At 45.6% G+C, this 19,817-nt stretch overlaps 1 protein-coding gene across 2 annotated transcripts; it reads right to left on the bottom strand.

The window, feature by feature from the left end:
* Window positions 1–249: 249 nt before the first annotated feature.
* LOC117031642 (protein CutA homolog) lies at window positions 250–19,579 on the bottom strand. Of its 2 annotated transcripts, none has more exons than XM_033122145.1 (6): window positions 19,389–19,579; window positions 12,588–12,736; window positions 7,491–7,550; window positions 5,804–5,849; window positions 5,504–5,553; window positions 250–2,724 (listed from the first exon to the last, which is right to left on the bottom strand). In XM_033122145.1, the coding sequence occupies exons 1-6, from the start codon at window positions 19,548–19,550 to the stop codon at window positions 2,622–2,624; spliced, it is 570 nt and encodes a 189-aa protein (XP_032978036.1). In that variant the 5' UTR covers window positions 19,551–19,579; the 3' UTR covers window positions 250–2,621. The 2 variants fall into 2 exon arrangements, with proteins under 2 accessions (XP_032978036.1, XP_032978037.1); XM_033122146.1 differs by lacking the exon at window positions 19,389–19,579 and adding an exon at window positions 15,503–16,141.
* Between the last annotated feature and the right edge of the window lie 238 nt (window positions 19,580–19,817).

Genomic DNA, 19,817 nt, shown 5'->3' with positions numbered 1-19,817 from the left:
TCTAACTCTGTCCCCTTGTCTATAGAATGAATACTATCACCAACCTCCAGATCTATGGGGAGAAGTAAACGATGCAATATAGTTTTAAGTGTCAGACCAATTTACCACATAGATGTTTTCAGAACTAGTAACTCTTTAGAGTCAGCTACAGCAGGCTCTGGGTCTTTGGTCTACAGAAGGATATATCCAACCTCTCTGAAAGACGCAGTAAAAGCCGTCAGGCTTAGAATCAAAGATTTGGGTTCAGAGCCCAGCTACCACTTTCAAGTGTCTTACGCTTTTGCACCTCAGGTTTCATCAGCAAAATGAGGAGAACATTGAGTTATAAGGATAAAATAATGTTAAGAACCTAGGGACAGTACCTGGCAGAAAGAGCTGGTGTTCTGTCCCTATCCCCTTCCATTTCCTGTAATAGTCAACTATGACACTGAGGCAAAAGCCCACCAAAACACAGTTTGAAACGCACAGTCAGCACAGAAAATGACCCAATCAAGGCCATAGATAGAAACATCTCCTTTGGAATTACTCCCACTTTAAGAAAGGTCAAGGGAAAAAAGATGTATTTTGCCAATTCCATAATTTAGAAAGTAACTGTGGACTGTAGAGAAAGCTTTATTCAAATCCTGGAAACATCAGTTGGGGAAATATTTGCCAAACCCTGTGCAAGAGATCAAATAAATTCCCCCATGCCCCTGGCCTCGAGCAGCTCACAGTCTAGAAATGCAAGGCCAACTGATGCCCAAGGGAGATGCCTCCACCTGGGGAGTCGGGCCTGCAAAGGAGCAGCCAGGTCACAAGCACTCACGTACAAAGGCACTCCAGGTAGGGGATGGCCTGCACACAGGACTCATACCGCACGGCCTACTGAAGCCATTCACTAGCCAGAGGAGGAGAGGAGACGATGCAGAATGGGAGCTGAGGCAAGGTTCTGAAGGGCTTTGAAAGCCAGACCAAGAAATTGGACTTAATTCTGAAAACAATACAGGCAGTCCACCTGGGGTCCCCAGGACAATTTCAGTGGCGTTTACTTGACACAATGTTTTCTTACGTTTCAGAAACACCTTTTGTAAAAAGGGACATCATTATTATCATCTTTGTTCCTCTCCTGAGGCAGCCTTCCAAAATCCCCACTGGCTATCAAAAAAGAATTCTCTGGACCTTTGGAAAGGCCTCAGCCTGAAATCCCTACAAGGTCTTCATAGGACCACCCTTGGAGACCCTGCCCCATTTTATGTTTGGAGGAACTAAGGTCCCAAAAGCACAGCAGGTGTCAGGCCTAGAGCCTCGCACTACCTCGCCCACCTACCACTCCCTCGGGGAAGAAAGACCCCAGAGACCGCAGATGTCTGTGGCCCCTCACCAGGCCGCCCATGGGCTCCCCAGAGTGGAGTTCCCTTGTGACAGATTCCTGGAGGGGGCCTAGGCCGAGTCTCTCTTCTCACCCCACAGGACTCTGCCTTCTGTCCTCTTGCACCTGCGGCCCATGAACAGGTACAGCAGAGCACCAGACACAGGGTAAGCACTCGGCTGGACCATTCATAACACAACTGACACACCACCCCCTTTCCGGACCGCAGTGCAGTTCGGTTTCCTTTAGTAACCTATAAAATGGAGACTGCCTTAGACCACTGGTTTACAAACTTTTAACAAAGAAAACTTACAAAAAAACTCCCACCCCAATCTCACAAACGAGTTCAATACATAAAAATAATAAAAGCACAGTTGCATTGGCTGAAGTATGGGGGGGCTTATATATTTACCCCCCCCCAGGCAACCCCCAGGGTACCTTCTGCCAATCCCTGGGGCTTTGTGGAACAAGTCTAAAAACACTGGTCTAGCAGTTCCCCAGGGTTCTGTCCTACGTTAGGATGTTCAATTTCAATGCTCAAGGGAAAAGGTTAGTATGGTGGGCTCAGAACCTGTCTCCGCTAAGCAAGGCACTAGAACCTTTCGATGTCTGTCACATTCAGGCTGCGAAAGCATCAAGACCGATTCCCACCCCATGAGGGTGCGTCTCAGCCCTGATATTCCACCAGTCCTGCACACACTCCTAAAGCCCATCCCCAGGCCCACCTCCTCAGGACTCAGGAGTTAACAAACACCATCTTTAGTTGGGAGAAATAATCCTGCTTGTCCCTGAAATTGCACCATTAGCGATTCATCCTTTTGAATAAAGCACTTACAGGTCCCCTAGCAAGTGGCATTTATCACACACACTTCCAGGTAAACAGGTCATCAGGTCCATTCCTCCTCATGAGAACCAAGAGGGTAATTACATCCTAGACACTCAGAGGCCAGGTGACTGTAGGCGAGGATGACAAACCTCCCCCTCACTGCCATCTCCCCTTGTCCCCTACACACATCCATCCTTGCCCTCCCACCCCTTGGCCACCTTTAAGCCTGAGGCACCCAGAGACAAGTTCCACTGGGTTCTTGCTTGGCCCGACTGGCCCCGCCACCTCTTCTCGCCTCAGGAGCCTCGGACCTTCAGCCTCCACAAGTTCCTTAGATCCTCCTGTGCTGACAAGAGGCCAGGAGGCAGAAAGACGCCTCCCTTGCCTCAGAATGCAGCTGATGGAGGCTAGAGGCAGCCAGCAGGATGCACAGAAAGCCTCCCCGACTCAGTGCTCCTCCATGCTCTCCTTCAGCCACTTTAAATAGTGCACATCAACTTGGTCCATGGGAAGACTGAAGACCTCTGGGATTTCAAAAGGATGCACTGACCTTGGGAAAGAGAAGAGAGCCCTGTGAGTGACTAGGATTAGATCAGCCCACACGATAAAACCCACGGGCCAGCCTCACATGAAGCCCACTGCAAGCTGCCGCGGCCCACCTGTCCAGCCTCAGAGCCCACTTCTCCGGAGCCTGTTTCCCAGCTGTCTACAAGCGGTGAGTTGGGCCAGATGGCTTTAGAGTCTCACCACATGGGTTCAAATTCTAAGGCTGCCCTTTCCGAGCTATGTAACTGTGGACAAATCACTTAGTTTCTCTGAAGGCCCTACAAAAGGGGATAAAAACAGTACCTACATGACTAGATTGCTGAGGATTAATTGTGACCAGGTATACAGAGCACTAACCTAGTACGTTGACTGGTACTGTATGCCTTCATTAAATGTTAGCTGCCATCTTTATCACTATCCCACGCTCATCACTGTGCCTTCCCCTAACAACTCCTCCCCCAATACTCCTGTATTCTCTTCACCTAGAAAGTTCTCCTTGCTCCTGTTGACCAATTGTAAGCCTCTCTGTCCCCCAAGGCCAAACGCAACCATTGACCTTTTCCAAGGGATCTTCCTTGACCATCCAAACCCTTCCCGTTTCTTTCACCTGGCCCTCAGCATACAATGCAAGTTTTCTTCATTTTCCAGAATGAAGAAATAGGAGGCCTTGGGCTTCAGTTTCCCATCTGTCAAATGGGAGTAATAAACAATCCTCTGCTTGCTTTATGCTGACTGAGGCATGAGATAGGATGTCAAGTTCTCATGAGATAGCATGCTTAATCAGTCACAACATGCGTGCATGTGCTTCAACATCTGGAGTGAGCTGGGTCATTTTATCCAGTGCCAAGTAATGCATTTTCTTAGTTCATGGACACCTGGACTAGTGTATGTGTTTTTATTAGCAGACATCCAGTATTCAGACATACAGAGTTAAGACATTTGTAACACGTCAGCAGTAAAAGCTGCTGCCAATACAGCACTTCATGTGCACACTTCGCATAAATTCATCCCATGGCACTAGTATGATCCCCGCTTTATAGATTGGGAAACTGAGGCACAGAAAGTCTAGCTAATATGCAGGTACTTATGCTGTAACCAGCAAGTAGAAAAGCCAGGATTTGACCCTGGAGGTCAAGCTCCAGGGTTCACCTTCTTACCCTGAGGCTGTCACTCACCAGTTCAGCTGTAATTTTTCGATAGTGCTGCTTCTACCAAAGGTGCCTTATTCCCACACCTCTGCTGAGGTGGGAACACAGGGCTTTCTCTACTGCTAGGTGTAAGACCCGCGTATAACCATATATTCCCAGAATCCTGGCTGAAGTGAAGGAAAGGGTTTTATCACCCAGATGGGTTGGTGACCTGCACCCCTAGCCGCACATTCGAGTCAACCTGGGTGCTTCTGAAGAACACTTTGTTTAATCCCCATTCCAGATGAATTAGGTCAGAATCTGAGGTGGGGCCTAAACTGGTCATTTGAGAAACGTCTCCAAGTGATTACATTACGTAGGCAGCATCAAGAGTCACTGGTTTGGACCAGTACTTCTCAAGCTTGTAATGGGCATGGGAGTCACCTGGGGATCTTGCTAAGCTGCAGTTTGCTCAGGAGGTTTAAGTGAGCGTGAGACTGCAGTTCTAGCAAGCTTCTAGGCGATGCCAGTGATTCCAAAGCCACACTGATAAGGCTTGAAACCAGCAGTTCTCAAAGAAAGGTCCACTGACCCTGGGGGAACTCCAAGACTCTTTCAGCAGATCCATGAGGCCAAACTATTTCATAACACTAATTCGTTATTTCTCTTTTCATTATGTTGACATTTGCACTAACGGTGTAAAAGCAATGATGGGTAAACCTGCTGGTATGACAGCACCAAACTGTACTAGCTGTCACTGTATTCTTCACCACATCTGCATTTTAAAAAAGTCAAACTCACTAAGAACATCTCGATAAAGTGGTAAAAAATACTATTTTTATTAAATTTCGACCCTATGTACATGTCTTTTTAGTACAGTGTGACAAAATGGGAAGTGTATGTAAAGCATTTTTGCTGTGTGCCTGAATTCAATGTTAAACTTGTCTGACTGTTTTAGTCACAAGCTAAACTGGACTTTTTCACAAAATGCCATTTTTAAGCCTGAGTAACCATAATTTGTCATATGTACAAATTATGGTTATTCAGATTTGAGTATTAGACATTTTCTCAAATATGAATAAAGTGAGCCCATCACTCAAATGAAGACGATTTAAATCATTTGTTGCCAATGAAAAAATTCATGTTTTCAAACAAAAAATTAGAAGTTTGCAAGACTTGATTTTATCACCATGAGCTTTAAAAGTGTCCTGATACTTAAAGATGCATCTTATTATGCCAGATTTTGCAAAAATCAAAAATGATGTAATTCTCACTTTTTTGGAAAATATGTTTACTTTCCATAAGAATGCATTATTTACTTTAATATGTAATGGTTTTATTGTTATTTTCAATGAACTAAAATATTTTTAAATTCCTATTTTAATTTCTAATGCAGCAAACTTTGATATAATCCACATAAACAAAGCTCTTGGGTCCTCAATAAGTTTTAGAAGGGTAAAGGGATCCTGAGACCAAAATTTTGAGAACCGCTGGTTTAAGGTAACTCAGTCTAGCCTCTCAGTTTACACAGGAAGAATCTAAGGGATAAGCACATGCCAGAGGCACGTGGAAGGTTGGTGACTAGGTTTCCCGCTTTTCAATCTCATTCACTTAGTCCCCAGTATGTTCCTGGCTGAGAAGAGATGTCAGCATTACCTTACGTAGCTGGACAGCATATGGACCTTGGAAGTTTTCGTCTTTATTAACTGTAAAAGAAAAAAAGAAGTCACTGCTTTAGGACCTCAGTCCCAGCTCAGTCCCAGATCATTTGGCCATTTTAAGAGACAGCATTTCCTCCAGGTCACCAGGCCCTGTCACTAGCTCACAGATGAATGTAAGGCATCTTACGTGGGTCAAAAACCTCAATGAGTTGATCTTTGCTAATTTTTAACTGGAACCTGGGAAAAAGGCCTTGATTTCACTCCTATTAAGCCCCATTCCCCCATCCTCACTCACCAACGTGATCTCAGTGGCTTCTTCTATTTCTCCATTCCAAAAGTACCTGGAGAAGAGAACAAAACCAAATCATGCTGCTCGTAAGATGAGCCCAGGGAAATGTCAAACTTGGCACAGATAGATGACTTACTGAGGTGGAAACTCCACAATTTCTCCAAGCCCACATAAAACAGTCTAGAGTTGGCTAAGGGACTCCAGGTCATCTAGTCCAACCATTCTAATGCTGGCTTCTAGCACCTGCCTGAACATTCCTGAAGGCGAGAGGCTCACCATCTCCTGAAGAAGTCCATCATCGTAAAGGTTTTCATATCTATTGAGATGCTTTGTCTTGTGGTGTGCCAACATCTGCCACCCAACTTCCACATGAAGAACCACCTCAGGAAAGCTTTGCGGAAGTTCTCTGTTTTCTCTGCTCCAGACTGGGCGTCTCGAGCTCTTTCGGCACTCATTCTATACTCACGGCTTCCAGGGCCCTCCCCATCCTTTGGACTGATGCTACTTTTATCACTGACCCAAAGCTGAGTGCCCATGAAACGATAAATAAAAAGCACAGGAGGTTTCAGGGAAGTACAATCCCTGAAGCCTTACAATCTATGTAAGCAGGTCCGAAAGTTAAAAGTCAGTGATGATGTTGAGAAGAGTACGAGTGCAGCACTTGAAGGGAAGGGAAAGATATTTGGCCCGAGAATATCTACACTGACGCCGGGCAAGTCGAAGATGACCTAGGCCATTGGCCTTCTCTCCTAGAGCGGTGGTCAAAGGAAGGATCAAAGGGAAGGCTAGGCTGCAATTCTAGTTCCCAAGTATTGCTTCCCAGACTGGCTTTATGTCAATCACCTATACACCTTATTAAAATTTCAGAGACCCGAGCCCCACCTTCAGGGAGACTGACTGAGCAGACCAAGGACGGAGCTCAGGAAGGGGAAGCACAGCCAAATTTGGGAGCCACAGCAAAGGATGATGTGAAGCCCTGAGGCAATGACATCGTTGGCAGGGTGTGGGTAGGGAGGGAGTTTTCACTATACAGCATCTTTCTGTTTTGACCTTCAGAGTAGACATTATTTCTCTCCCCACCTCTACCCCCCATCTCATTCTCTCCCTCTTTCCAGGAGGGAAGGAGATGAGAAACAGACTGATCAGAGAGATTAAGTCACAAGACAAACCCTGCACAACTAGTACCGGGAAGCTAAAATGTTCTGATGAGAGAAATGGTGCAGACCAGACTTAACTAAAGTGAAGGTGTTAATGAAATGAAAGGCAGCCAATACACAGAAACAGCCTGTCACATATGCTAAACTCACAGTTTTCCAAAGAACCTAAAAGCAATGGAAATTATTTTCTTCAATATCCCTAGCTGGCTCACTCAGGGATGGAATGCCTACTCTGAGTTCTTTGCTAACAGCAAGTGAATTGACTTAAACAAAGAAAGTACAGACAAGATTCACTGTTCCTAAATTGTAAGGATTTTCCCCTTTCTCTATACACTACGCATTTTTGCTTTTGCTCATGGATGACATAAGCTCTGGTTGATTTCTTTGCGTACAAACGAACAGGGAGGTGTTGATGAATTCAACGCCTCTGGGCTGTTCTTTGACGACCCCCCCCCCCACTAAGGCAGTGCTCCTCCCAACAGCCAGGTCCTGACCTCGCACTCCCACAGCCCCCCAGGGACCACAGCAGAACTCACAGTGAGGATGCCTTGGGCAGGATGTTCACAGAGGCAGCCAGCTTCTTGTCCAGGATAGTCCTAAAGCAAAAACACTGACAGTCACGGGGGCAAGTGTCCAGCATCTTAAGAGAAAGGACAGGGGACAGGAGTGTCTGGGGATTCCCAGGACACCTGAGTCTAACTAGATAACCATTTAGAGTACCCCTCCCTCCCTCAAACCAACGCATTCCACAACCACCATGCACAGAACTTCTAAAGCCAGAGCTTGTTTGTAAGTCCTTCCCTGGGTGGGAAGAGACGTAGGGAAGCAGCTATGGGAAGGAAGTTTTAAGGAGAGGCCCTGTATGCTTGGGGAATGGGAATTAACTCTGGACAGGGAACAAGAACACCTGGATTCCATTCCTGGCCCTGCAGAAGGATGGCTATGTGACCATATGCAAGTTCTTTCTTTCATTCCAGGAAGAAGTATTCCAGCACCTATCTGAGACAGGCACACACCGCCCACTCAGCCTGACTTTCCTACTGTACAATGAGAGAATTGGTTCAGCCAGTGTGTTCTAACCCTTATCACCACCCAAAACTCCTTTTATTATGCCAGCTGCTTCTGCTTTTGTCTCTCAGATATATATCAGGCTGACACTCAGTGCTCTGATCTGTAGATACCCATGTGACCACACAGAATGGCTACAACTCCAAAATACAAAACGCAAAGATAGCATCAAAACCTGAGTTTGTCTTTGGCAAATACAGGCTCTTTTTACCTTCTATTTTTGCAAAGGTTTCTATCACAGCCCTAAGAGCAATCATCACCTTTGTTTGCAGACCACTAAGATTTTTTTTTTTTTGAACAGACCAGAGTTTGGCATTCCTGGTCCGATAATCTGATTCCTGTGCAGTGCCTGGTGAACACAATAAATTGTGCTTGAACCGTACAGGTGTCATAGAAACAGGAGCACCCCCAAGTCCTTCCTGCACAGAAGTGTTCCCAAGCAGAAAAACCCTCCGAGTCAGGCAGGCCCTGACAATCCTTCCTCAGGTGTCAGGCGGCCGAGGAGTCCAGCCTGTTCTCTAAGTGCTTGGACCTTGCCAAAGAAACCTCATCTGAGCCTGCTCACTGATGCCTTCTGCCCTCAGCTGCTGCCACGAGAACTGACCTACTTTCTCTTCCCTTAACTTCCAGGCTAAACTGCTCTAGTTAAGACTCCACATTACCCTGGCAACAGCACCACTCTCCTTCCCTTGCAAAGTTCCAGGAGCTTTAAATAAATCCCTGACTGTAAGGACGGCACATGGCACGCATTTGTTGAAGCAACTGCAGAGAGTCTTGCTCACTCAGTCATTTGCTGGGAAATCACATTTTATTGGTTTTGAAGGTGGAGTGAGTTAAACCTCTAGAAAAAATAATCCACTGCCTCACAGGCCCTCTCCGATCTCTTTGGGAACGTGAACGCTCCATGACTGATCACAGCAAGCTGTCCTTGGGTAACAAACAGACTGCAGAACTGCGGAGGAATGTGTTAACCAAAAGGCCGCTTGTTGATAAAACACACACACTCTCAGGGCCAGCGGTCGAGTCACAGAGAGGGAGCTCAGGCCCTCATGCTCATCTGAGGAAAGCAGGAGCTAGAAGTGAGGGCTGCGAGGGCCCCTAGAAATGGCAAAGTTCACAGATGGTGGCTCACAGACCAGATATATGGTTTGCCTCTCATGGCATTTAGGAAAATCTTGACTTTATTACAACTGTTTACTATCAGGATATTTCATATTAAAAACAGTACAGATTATCTAGCTTCTCACCAAAAACTGAGTCTTATAACATTGGACTTGCAGTCCCGTAAGGTCACATTTAGCTAGAGCTGAGCATGGCATACTTCTCAGGTCAATCCAGTTTTAACTGCTCTGTCCTCTCAACACCTAAGAAGAGTAAGGGCTACTATCTACCATCACCCTCCATCATTACACCCAGCCCACCTCACCCGTTTAAGTGACCTGCCTGTAGGTACCGTTGTTGGGGACCCTGGCCTAATGCAGTGCCCTCCTTCTGCATGAGAGAAGGAAGACTTGTGTCAGGCTGTATGTGATGCTGGCAGCCAGGCGGACCCTGGAATGCAGGTCTCCTGAGTCATCACTCAGGATTTTCCCCTGACCCCAACAAGAGATCAGAATGTGTCCATCAATGAAGAGGACTAAGAACACTGCCCGGAACCAGAACTGAGAGGCAGCAGACCAAACTCCGAAGAACACTGAAGAAGAACCAAACCGGGGCTGAAGGACCTGGTCCCGGCACTGCTTCTGTTGCTAAAGCTGGGGTTCCTGCCAGCTAACATTTGTGGGGCCCTCCCCACAGCACCCCTTTACTCTCCCCTTCTACAAATCCTGGGAACTAAACCCATTTGCTTCTCTTCTGTCCAAATCACTCATAAAAATACTAAACAGAACAGGCTGAGGTGAAAGCGCCACAGCACATCTCTGAAGACTCCGCTACAGACTTTCGGATCAACTTGGTGGCCTTTACAGCAGACCTAGAAATGAGAGAAGAATGCTACTTAGTCAGGCCAGAACACTGAGGAGAACGCTCCATACGCCAGCAACGAGTATGAGGAAGTCCCAGAGAAGAAAAGGCGGCCGTGCCACATGCAGGGGGACTGCCCCACAGAGATGAGAGCAATAGTCTGTATCTGGAGGTGACGGGAACCACAGCAGGCTGGATCTTAGAGGCAACCATCAAGGTGAATTGTGGGAATGCCACGGCAGAATCAGGTAGACCCCCCCAAATCTCCCATGGCCTAGGCAGCAATAATGGAGTGTTTGTTTCCAGGAAGGAGCAGTGAGTGGAGGCATTTTGGGAAGAAAGGCAAAACAGTGTCCTAGTAGCTGGTGACAGCCAGGGATAAAAAAGAATTCATGCCCAGAAGACCCGTTTACCAGGGTACCCCGAGCTTCACACTGTCCCCGCAACCCACACTCCCGCTGAAAACAGTGCTGCCTAATACTGTTTCTTGCAGCTGTTCCTGTGAGTCCCCAGGAGCATAACTAAAAAGATGGGAGAGGTTACAATTAAGAATCACAAAATATGTGAGGAAAGTCAATACCAAGAGAGACAAGAATTCAACAAAAATAAAGAATTTACCTAACAGGAGGACCAGTTAATGGAACATTCAAAACCAAGATTTTAAAATAAGTATAATTATGCATACTTGAAAGCTGTTAAGAGAGTAGATCTTAAAAGGTCTCACCACAAAAAAAAGGTAACTGTGTGAGGTGATAGATGTGTTAACTAATCTTATTGTGGTGATCATTTTGCAATATATACTATACATATATCAAATCATCACATTGTACACCTTAAGTTTACACAATGGTATATGTCAATAAAGCTGGAAAAAACTACAAATAAGTATAATTAATATCTACAGAAATATAAAGCAAGGTTATTGCTAAAATCAGATTAAAATAATATCAGACAATTACGAAGCATGAGCAGTTGGTTTTTAAAGAACAATTAGAAATATTGAAAAGGAAAACTATAATCGTTTAAATCAAAAACTCAATAGAAGGGTTGAATAGTAAAATAGATACAGATGAAAAACAAGTTAGAAAGAAGACGGGTCAGAAATTCTCCCAGGATGCAGAATAAAGAAGAGAAAAATATGAAAGTTCAGTCATAGAGAACAAATTTAAATCTATCTAATAGGAGTTCCAGGAAAAGGGCATAGAAAGAATAGAGAGAGACTATTTAACAAATTAATAGTTAAACATTAAAACAGAGAAAATCCAAAACACTATCAGAGAGAAAAGCATTACCTACAAAGGAATGAGACCCTGCTAAACACCTGACTTCTCATCAACAACCTTAGATGCAAGAAGACAATAGAGACCTCTCTCCAAGCAGATACTGATCCATTGACCAGAACTGGCCTTTCAACCAGTTGTTATAGAATCCAGGCATTAGAATCCTTTTCCTCCCAACACTAAACCTTACAAGGTGTCAGCTGAAGGGGCTCCCTCAAAGGACCCCAAGTGGCCGACCCAGGGGTACAGAGAAAAGACAGTTCAGTACAGACACTGCGTATACAGAAGCATCAGAAGGGATTGTATATCCTAGCTGCTAAATACTATTGTTGTATTTCCGGAGTCATTACAGGTTCTTTTAGATAAGAGCTGTTCTCCAAAGGTGATGCTAATGAGGGAAAATATACAGTCTGCTTGGGGGAGAGAGAGAGCTGGAATCCCATGCAAGGATAACCTGTGACCAACAATTTGGGAGCTGTGTGCTCCCAAAGACCAGATTCAACATTTTAAAACACTGTAACAGTCTATCAGCAACTTCAAGAATGCTGAGTTGTGGAGCAAGAAGAAAGAGAGCAAGGAGCCAAATCCATTACCCTCCAGCCCCACTAACCCTCTTCAAAGCTGCATTTATAAAGAGCACTGAAGGGGAAATTCAGACACCACAAACATTTATTGAGCACCTACCACATTCAAGTTACTGGGGTAAGGATTGAACATATTACATATCATCTAATCCTCAATCTTGTGAGGTATGTGACATTATTTTAAAATTCAGAAAACGAATGCTTAGAGAGAGGAAGCAACTTGCCCAAGTTAACACAGTAAGTGGTAGAATCAAGATTCGCACTTTGGTCTGCTTACAAGTCCAGTGCTCTTTCCACCACACCACAGCTGCTTCTAGAAATTTCCTAAATACTTGGAATGGCCTCCTCCTCCTCACTTGCCATAGTGATCACTTGTGGGACCGAGCAAAGAGAGAACCTCCAAGGAGAGAGAGGGATGGGCCAGGAATGAGGAGACTGAAATTCTCAACCAGCAGGATTCCCCTGTTCCCTTAACACCTCGGGCGAGCCGCCTATCTGTCTGGGTCCGTATGGCTAAGATAGCCCCACGCACCACTCTACATTGTCAGGCCCAGCAGCAGGATGCAGCGGGTGATCATTTAGCTGTTTCCTTGTATCACCCCAAGCAGACAGCTGTGTAGTTCACCCCTGAACGGATGGGGTTGTCAGAAGCAAGAGAAGAGCCCCAAATTGCCCCCTCGGCACATCCTGACAGCTCCCTGGAGCCTCCTGGGACGGCATCTAAGCACCTTTACCATACCTGGCAATATCTCTGGCAATGTGCTCGTTGGGACAGTTGACAAAGACGATGGAGTAAGTGCCGGAGACATAGCTGCCGGTGACAGCCGAATGGAGCTGCAGGCTAAGGGTCCTGAGCATGGGGTATGTCAGCAAAGAAACAGTCAGGAGCTAAACGGGGGGAAAGACAAGCACAGGTCAGCAGTGACATGACCAGGTCAGCACCTGCCAGCTCAAGCAGACTGCAACCAAGGCTGGGCATCAGTTCCTCACCCCCTTTCCCCGTCCACAAAGTTGTTCCTGGGATCTTGAGCATTGGTGCTTCCACTTTTCCTGCCTAGATGTTTTCCTCTTCATTTTGCAGATGATAAAAAAGTAGAGGCTCAGAAATCAAAGAGCCTGCTCAAAATCACACAGCTTTTAATTGGTGAAGCCAGAATTAGGACTCAAGTCTGGATGACCTGAAATCCACTCGTATTGTACACAAGTGCTACCGGAGGTAATGCCAACTGAGAGCCACTGAATTGCTATCATCCTGTGGAGATGCTAACGAGTGATAGATGAAGCTCCCTGTTGTAGGGACTTAATTTCACCTTCATTCATTTGTATATGTGCCAGGCACTGTGGGTAGGCTAGTGGGCAACGTAGCGGAATTCTGAAGCCATGCAACTTGTGCTACTGAAACTGAGAGCTGGGGTGACCATGAGGAAGGCTCTACCTGAGGGAGCAGGAAAAGGCGTCGAAGAGAAGGTACCATCTAAACCGGATCTGAACTAATCAGTACCATGACAAGAGGAGAGGGAGACTCTAAGCAAATGACAGTATGTACAAACTCAATTTTGGGATAGTTGAGATATACAGGCTACATGGGTCTTAAGTCTGTGGGAATGCGATCAGGAAGAAATGAGACTGGCTAAAACTAGAAAGAAAAGGGTCAGGCTAAAGAGTTTGGGCTTTGTACTCAAGTGATAGGGTACTTTTGGAGGCTTTTACGTAGCAGAGTAGCAACACAGTGAAGCTCAGCAGAGCACCAGGAGAGAGGATGGGGAGTGACCAGAAGATAGCCTACTTAGAAAGCCATTACAAGACGCAGGAAACAGACTAAGGTCCTGGGCTAAGAAGATGGCAGTGACTGAGAGGAAAAGGCATTCAAGATAGAATCTGTCTTACTATTTTAATGAGAAGCATTTAAAATACAAAGAAATGAAAACAACTGGAGAACACCTTCCCTTCCAGGTTCTGTGCTTGGGGGATATAACGGGGTCCTTCACAGGGAGAGAGGCAACCTGCAAGGAGTCCCCCTGTGACTTCGCCAGGCTGAACAAGCGCGTGCTTCTCCTGCTCCCAGCCCAGCGCTCATGCCTTGCTCAAATAAACCTCTGTGCTCCTACTCCTTTTGTGCTATGGCCTAAGTCCTGGCTCCTACTTCTTGGCAGGGCCTGAGCAGAGTTTTTATGACTTTAGCTTCAGTTTGACTAGAGGCCTGTGTGGGTTGGGTTTCGTATTCCCTCCCACGACCTCCACCAACACCACCAATTCAACATACTAGTCCTCTGAACTAAAGCAACGACCATGCAAGACAAAAAGAACCAGACGTTTCAATGAAGCTTTTATTGAGTGTGTGTGTGTGTGTGTGTGTGTGCGCGCGCGCGCGCGCGCGCGCGCAGCAGGATTTAAATTCTAGTCCAGTACTGCTGCCTGTGGCCTTCAACAAGTTACTTCCTCTCCTTCTATAAGCCTTATCTGGAAATGGGAGGTTAGGACACTGGTACTGCCTATCTCAGAGTTGCCATGGATGCAAACGAGATAGGAAAAATAATTTGTAATCACAAATTCAAAAAAGGGAGCGTGCTTTGCTCATTCCTGTATCCCCAGCACAGTTCATGGCACACAGTAGGTTCTCAGTAAATACTTGTAGACTGGCAAAGTAACACACCAGCAAGAGGCTGTTACTAAAACTATAGCCTTGTGAAATAGAGAAGGCTTTGGGGTGTTACAGTGCTTTCAGCAGAGAACTGGACATACTGGAACACTGTAAGGTGTCTACGACATGACTCTTCCGGCAGACTCCAAACGAAAGGAACACCGACCTGTCCCCCAACCCCAAACGCCATTCCTGGGGAAGACGTGGGGCATTTCAGCCAGCAGTTAGTTATCAGTGCAACAAAAAGCTAACAGGCTCACGTCCAAACTCACTGAAAATATGTGGAAACCCTTATATGAACTCAGAGTCAAAATACAAGCTCCTACATCTTGATGTTTTGCCAAGTTACTTTCACTACCCATGCACTGTGGGTAGGCTGGTGGAAAAGGTAGCCAGCTGTACTACTGAAACTGAGAGCTGTGCTCTCAACTAGTCTCTAAGATAACCCTTCATTTAACAGGTAACAGAGAACATTCAGAAACTCTGACAGAACGAAAAGTGAGGTGCAGAGCTGGGCTAGACCCCCAGGCTTCTGACCTTCTCCTCTACTTCTCCTTTCCCCCTCACACACCTCAGCACCGGAGATACTCTGTAAACAGTCACTTTGAATCTTAACATTTTAAGATAGTTCTGAGATGAGAAAACAAAGCCCCCAGAAAAATACAGAAAAACAAAATATAACTGCAACAGGAGGAGGAAAAGAATCCATCATGTGACCCACAGACAAGAACTCACCCCCAGACACCCCTTTGGCTCTCTGACCCTGGCAATGAAATGCACCCCAGTCACTCCTCCTCGTCACAAAGAGTGAAGAAGGGGACCTGGTAAGCTTCAGAAGCACACCACGGGATGGGCGGGGCGGGGTGGGGCTCCAGGGATTTTACTGTCCAGGCCCTACCTGTCTGCCCGCAGCTCAAAAACCCAGGAGCAGAAGAGAGAAGTGCCTTCTTCCTTCCGTCCCCGCGCTGGAGGTTTACGGGTGAGGGGTTGGTAACATAGTGTGGGGCACTCACCAGGAGGCATGTAAGGACAGACAGCCTCGGGTAGCTTGGCAGAGGGCACCGTGCGCCCAGCCTATCCATGGCGTCGCTGGTAATTTAGCAGCACAGCAGCAGCGAATGTGGCCTCAGGCTAGTTGCCGGCTGGGGGTGGAGGGGGAGGGCCTAAACGCACCCCCCCCCCCCACCTGCCGCTTGCCCTACAGCCCAGTCGGGCCTCAGACAAGCTGGCTGGAACTAGATAGTGGAGGGGGCGGGGAAAGAGGGAGGAATTTTCCCTGGACTGCCCTCTCCCTAGAAATGTACAACCTAAGCACCATACGCAGACCTACAACCCATACAAAAATAAAAACACCAATTTTCCCTTCCCATTCTAACAACAACAAAAAAACCTCCATAAAATCCCCCGAGATGTACAGATGAAAAGACGTTAGTTTCTTAGGTATGTAAAACCTTCAGGAAGTACAGCACACAAACACTAAGACACACGCACTAAACTCTTCCACTTTCTATAGGCCCAACCCGCCAAAACACAAAACCAAACCGAGTGAGGCACACTGGGCGGCCTTCCTGTCCCCCATACCACCCCCTCGTCCCAGGATGTCCCTTCCAATCCTCCTGGGTTTAGGATACTCTTGCTCCCAACCGCTCTCCGGGTGAACTCGTTCACCTTTCCTGGCCAGCTTCTCTGTGTAGCCTTTCCCAGAGTTAATCCCAGTCCTCTGTTCTCCTAAGAGAACACACTTGGGACACACTTCTGTTGCAACATTAAACATCAACCAGGGGAGCTGCAAACAAATAAGCAAAGCAGCAAGCTAATGACTGCAAGCTGCCCTCCCGGGAATGCAGAGTCCACTGTTGCCAGGGTTTCCAGTTTTTTAATCCAGCTTTTTAAAGTGAACTATCCTAATTTTTAAAATGACATTGCTGGGACAGAAGAAGGGATTGAGTGCACAAGGGCACAAGTAAACTTTTTAAATTAACTTTTTAAATTACTCTTCTGTATCTTGATTGTGGTGGTAGTTACACAAGTGTTAAAAAAATTCAACACACTATACATTTACATTGGTGAATTGTGGTTGTGTGTAAATAGTACCTTAAACAAAAAGGGGGAAGTGCTGGAAACCAATTCAAAATTGTTTTAAACGGGGCAGGTCAAACAGAACACATCTGTTATCCAAATCTAGACTGCAGCCTGCCAGTTCACAGCCTGTTTACTTTAAATTACCTGTTCACCTGCTTATCTCATTCTTTGGGATTATAAACTCTCATGGCCTGATACACTTCCTAGCAAAATGTCTGACCAAGTATTACTTTGGTGCAAAAGTACTTGCGGTTTAAAAGGTTAAAAATAATTGCAAAAACCGCAATTACTTTTGCACCAACCTAATAGTTAATAAATCAGTTGTAGCCTGAGTCTTATCATTTACATCATTAGCTGTGCAGACTCAGGCAAGTTACTTATCCACTCTGAGCTTTTGGGAGGGGCTTGGTAAAGGGATAACACCTCCTTCTTCATAGGTTTAAAGTGAGGATTAGCAGAGAACATTGATAAGTGTAAATGTGCTTTATAAAATGCAAGACCATGGCAGCCTTTCAAGAGCAAGTAGTGTCCTGGCAACTACCAAAGTTAACTCAGAAAATCTCCATTTGCGATTGAAGAATTTACCATGTTTCCCCGAAAATAAGACCTAGCCGGACAATCAGCTCTAATGCGTCTTTTGGAGCAAAAATTAATATAAGACCCCGTCCTAGTAAAATAAGAAAAAAAAACTCATAAAATCTAATGCGTCTTTTGGAGCAAAAATTAATGTAAGACCCAATTTTTGCTCCCAAAGACTCATTAGAGCTGATTGTCCAGCTAGGTCTTATTTTCGGGGAAACACGGTAGTATTTGTGTAAAGAACAGAATTAGAGAAAATGAAGCCAAGTGGGCCTAAGAAAACTTTTATATTCAAAGTCCATTGAAATAAATCAAGAATGTGATCGTCTATAACTATTACATTAGTAAGAAAGGCCACTGTTAATGACCATTTACCTTGGATCCTGAGATGACATCCCCAAGTTTAGCACAGGACACCACAGTTTAGGCTCAGTAAGTGTTTGCTGAATTACTAAAGGATACGCATATATGTCTGGTGATTATAAGGATGGTCACAATAAAGGTGATGTCAGGGCAACAGGGGAAGGATGGCAAGAGATTAACTGTTATTTGAAAGAAACTGCCTCTGGATACTCTTTTTTCTTCAACTCAGGCACCTCTACTCTTCAGATTCAATTCCACAGTTAGATTCCAATAGTCCAATCATGCATTTATGGTTTTGGCAGATTCTTCAGATAAAGTAATATCCTTAGTGCCACTTGCTTGAGGGTTTGGGCTGTTCCTCTGGAGCTTCTTACCCTCTTTCTATCTGCTTCCCCTTATCAGATTTGGACTCGAACAAAAATTCAGACTCCCCTTCAGATTCTGTATCCATCTCCTTCACCCAAACTTCCTCTTTATTGTGTCTTCCTTCTCTTTCTTCAATTCCTTTGCTTTATTTTGAAGGTTCTTTTGCATCTCTTTTTAAGTACACAACAATTTTTTTGAAATCTTTTTCAAAGGCCAAACTTTGATCCAAAAAAGGATCCATGTCAACTGCAACATCAATGAGATCTGAGGCAACATTCAATTTCCTTAGGTTGGTTCCGGAGATTTGTTGTCTTCTTTATCTATCTAGACTCTGTCTTGGTTAATGCCAAAATTTGAAACTTGAGTAGCTCATTAATTTCATTTTCATTGATAATGAGGCATTTAAAGCTCATCTGTTTTTCAGACTCTATTGTGATTTTTTTCAGCTTCTTCTAGGGAAACATGCATAATCATTCACATTGTCCCAGGGTTTCCACCAGGTTTTAGTAAGAGCAGCTGGTTTTAGATTATCCATCACCTCTTTTATCACTACCAAAGCATAAACAATGTTGTACTGTTGCCATGTTTCTGTCAAAGTAAGGCAAGGGTTTTTTCAATAGTCAGCAAAGTGGTCAACGTGCTTGTTGTAATACCTCTTGAATGCTTCAATTATACCCTGATCCAAAGGCGGGAGATAGCTAGGGTCTTTCAGAGGGAGAAACACAATATCACATTGTGTGATATTGGATGAGCAAAGAATGAGTCTGGGTGATTGGGACCTCTGTCCCAAATTAGCAACATGCTGAATTCAAGATTTTTTTTTCCCTGTTAAATAACTCTGGGCTTGATGGATAAAAGAATTATGAAACCAATCCAAAAAGAGGGCAATGGTTAATGATACTTTGGGGCACAATTGCCAGAAAACAGGAAGGTGTTTTTAATCTTTTTCCAAAAGACAAGTGGGATTAGGGTCTTTATAAAGCAGCAGTGGTTTTATCTTTTTGTCACTCTGTGGCATTGGCACACGTGTACACACACACACACACACACACACACACACACACAAAGTAAAATCCTTTCCTTAGCTTCCTCTAAGGTTTCTGATTTTTTTGCCTTTTTCCCTGAAAGTTCACGAAGGCATTCACTTCCCAAACGAGCTCATGTCCTTGGCGTTTAAGACCTGTTGAGGAACATAACCTCTAGCTCTGACCAGTTTCTGGAGTTGCTTGGAATACTTCAGTGCCAACTGGGCATTTAACGGTTCTTCCTCACCTATCAACCTTGAATTTCACAAACTGGAATGATTTTTAAGCTACTCAAACCATCCTTCGGTTGTGTGAAATTTATCTGGGTTGTCCTTTCCAGCGGTTTCCACCTGATGCTTGCAATGCCTTTGGCCTAGCTGGCCTTCAGCATCGGAGACCTGGCCCCTATGGTATGGTCCTGTCCTCCACCCAAAAGGTTAACTCAGATTCCATCATCTTGATGTTTACATCACGGGGAACGCACCGCACGTTGGAGGAGACAGGCGAGACACTCCATGATGGCCTTCTCATTTTTCTCAATGGTGCGCAGGGTTGATTCATTCATGCCAAAAAAGCGCCCCACATCGGTGTTACTCACGCCTTCTTCCAGCTTCTCGAGAATTGTCATCTTGTCTTCCACAGGCATGGCCCCTCCGCTTCCTCTAGATACGTGCCTGGGCCGGGAGCAGGAAGCTGCTCATCGCCTCTGCTCTTCCCGGGGCAGCCTCAGCCGCTGCTAGCCGCCGCCGAGAGCCGGGTTTCAGAGCCAGGAGGCCGCCCGCGAGGACTCTTAACCTTCGATTGGTCCTCATTCTCACTACTCCGCCTGCTGGGCATCTGATGAGCCTTCGCTCTCCGTGGGAAATACGTAAGCCGACCGGAAAGTCGGACTGCGGGACCAGCTCGGTGGCGC

The sequence above is a fragment of the Rhinolophus ferrumequinum genome, chromosome 12, assembly GCF_004115265.2.
Source record: "Rhinolophus ferrumequinum isolate MPI-CBG mRhiFer1 chromosome 12, mRhiFer1_v1.p, whole genome shotgun sequence".
NCBI classification, from domain to species: Eukaryota; Metazoa; Chordata; class Mammalia; order Chiroptera; family Rhinolophidae; genus Rhinolophus; species Rhinolophus ferrumequinum.
This window is presented reverse-complemented; position numbering and strand designations above follow the sequence as displayed.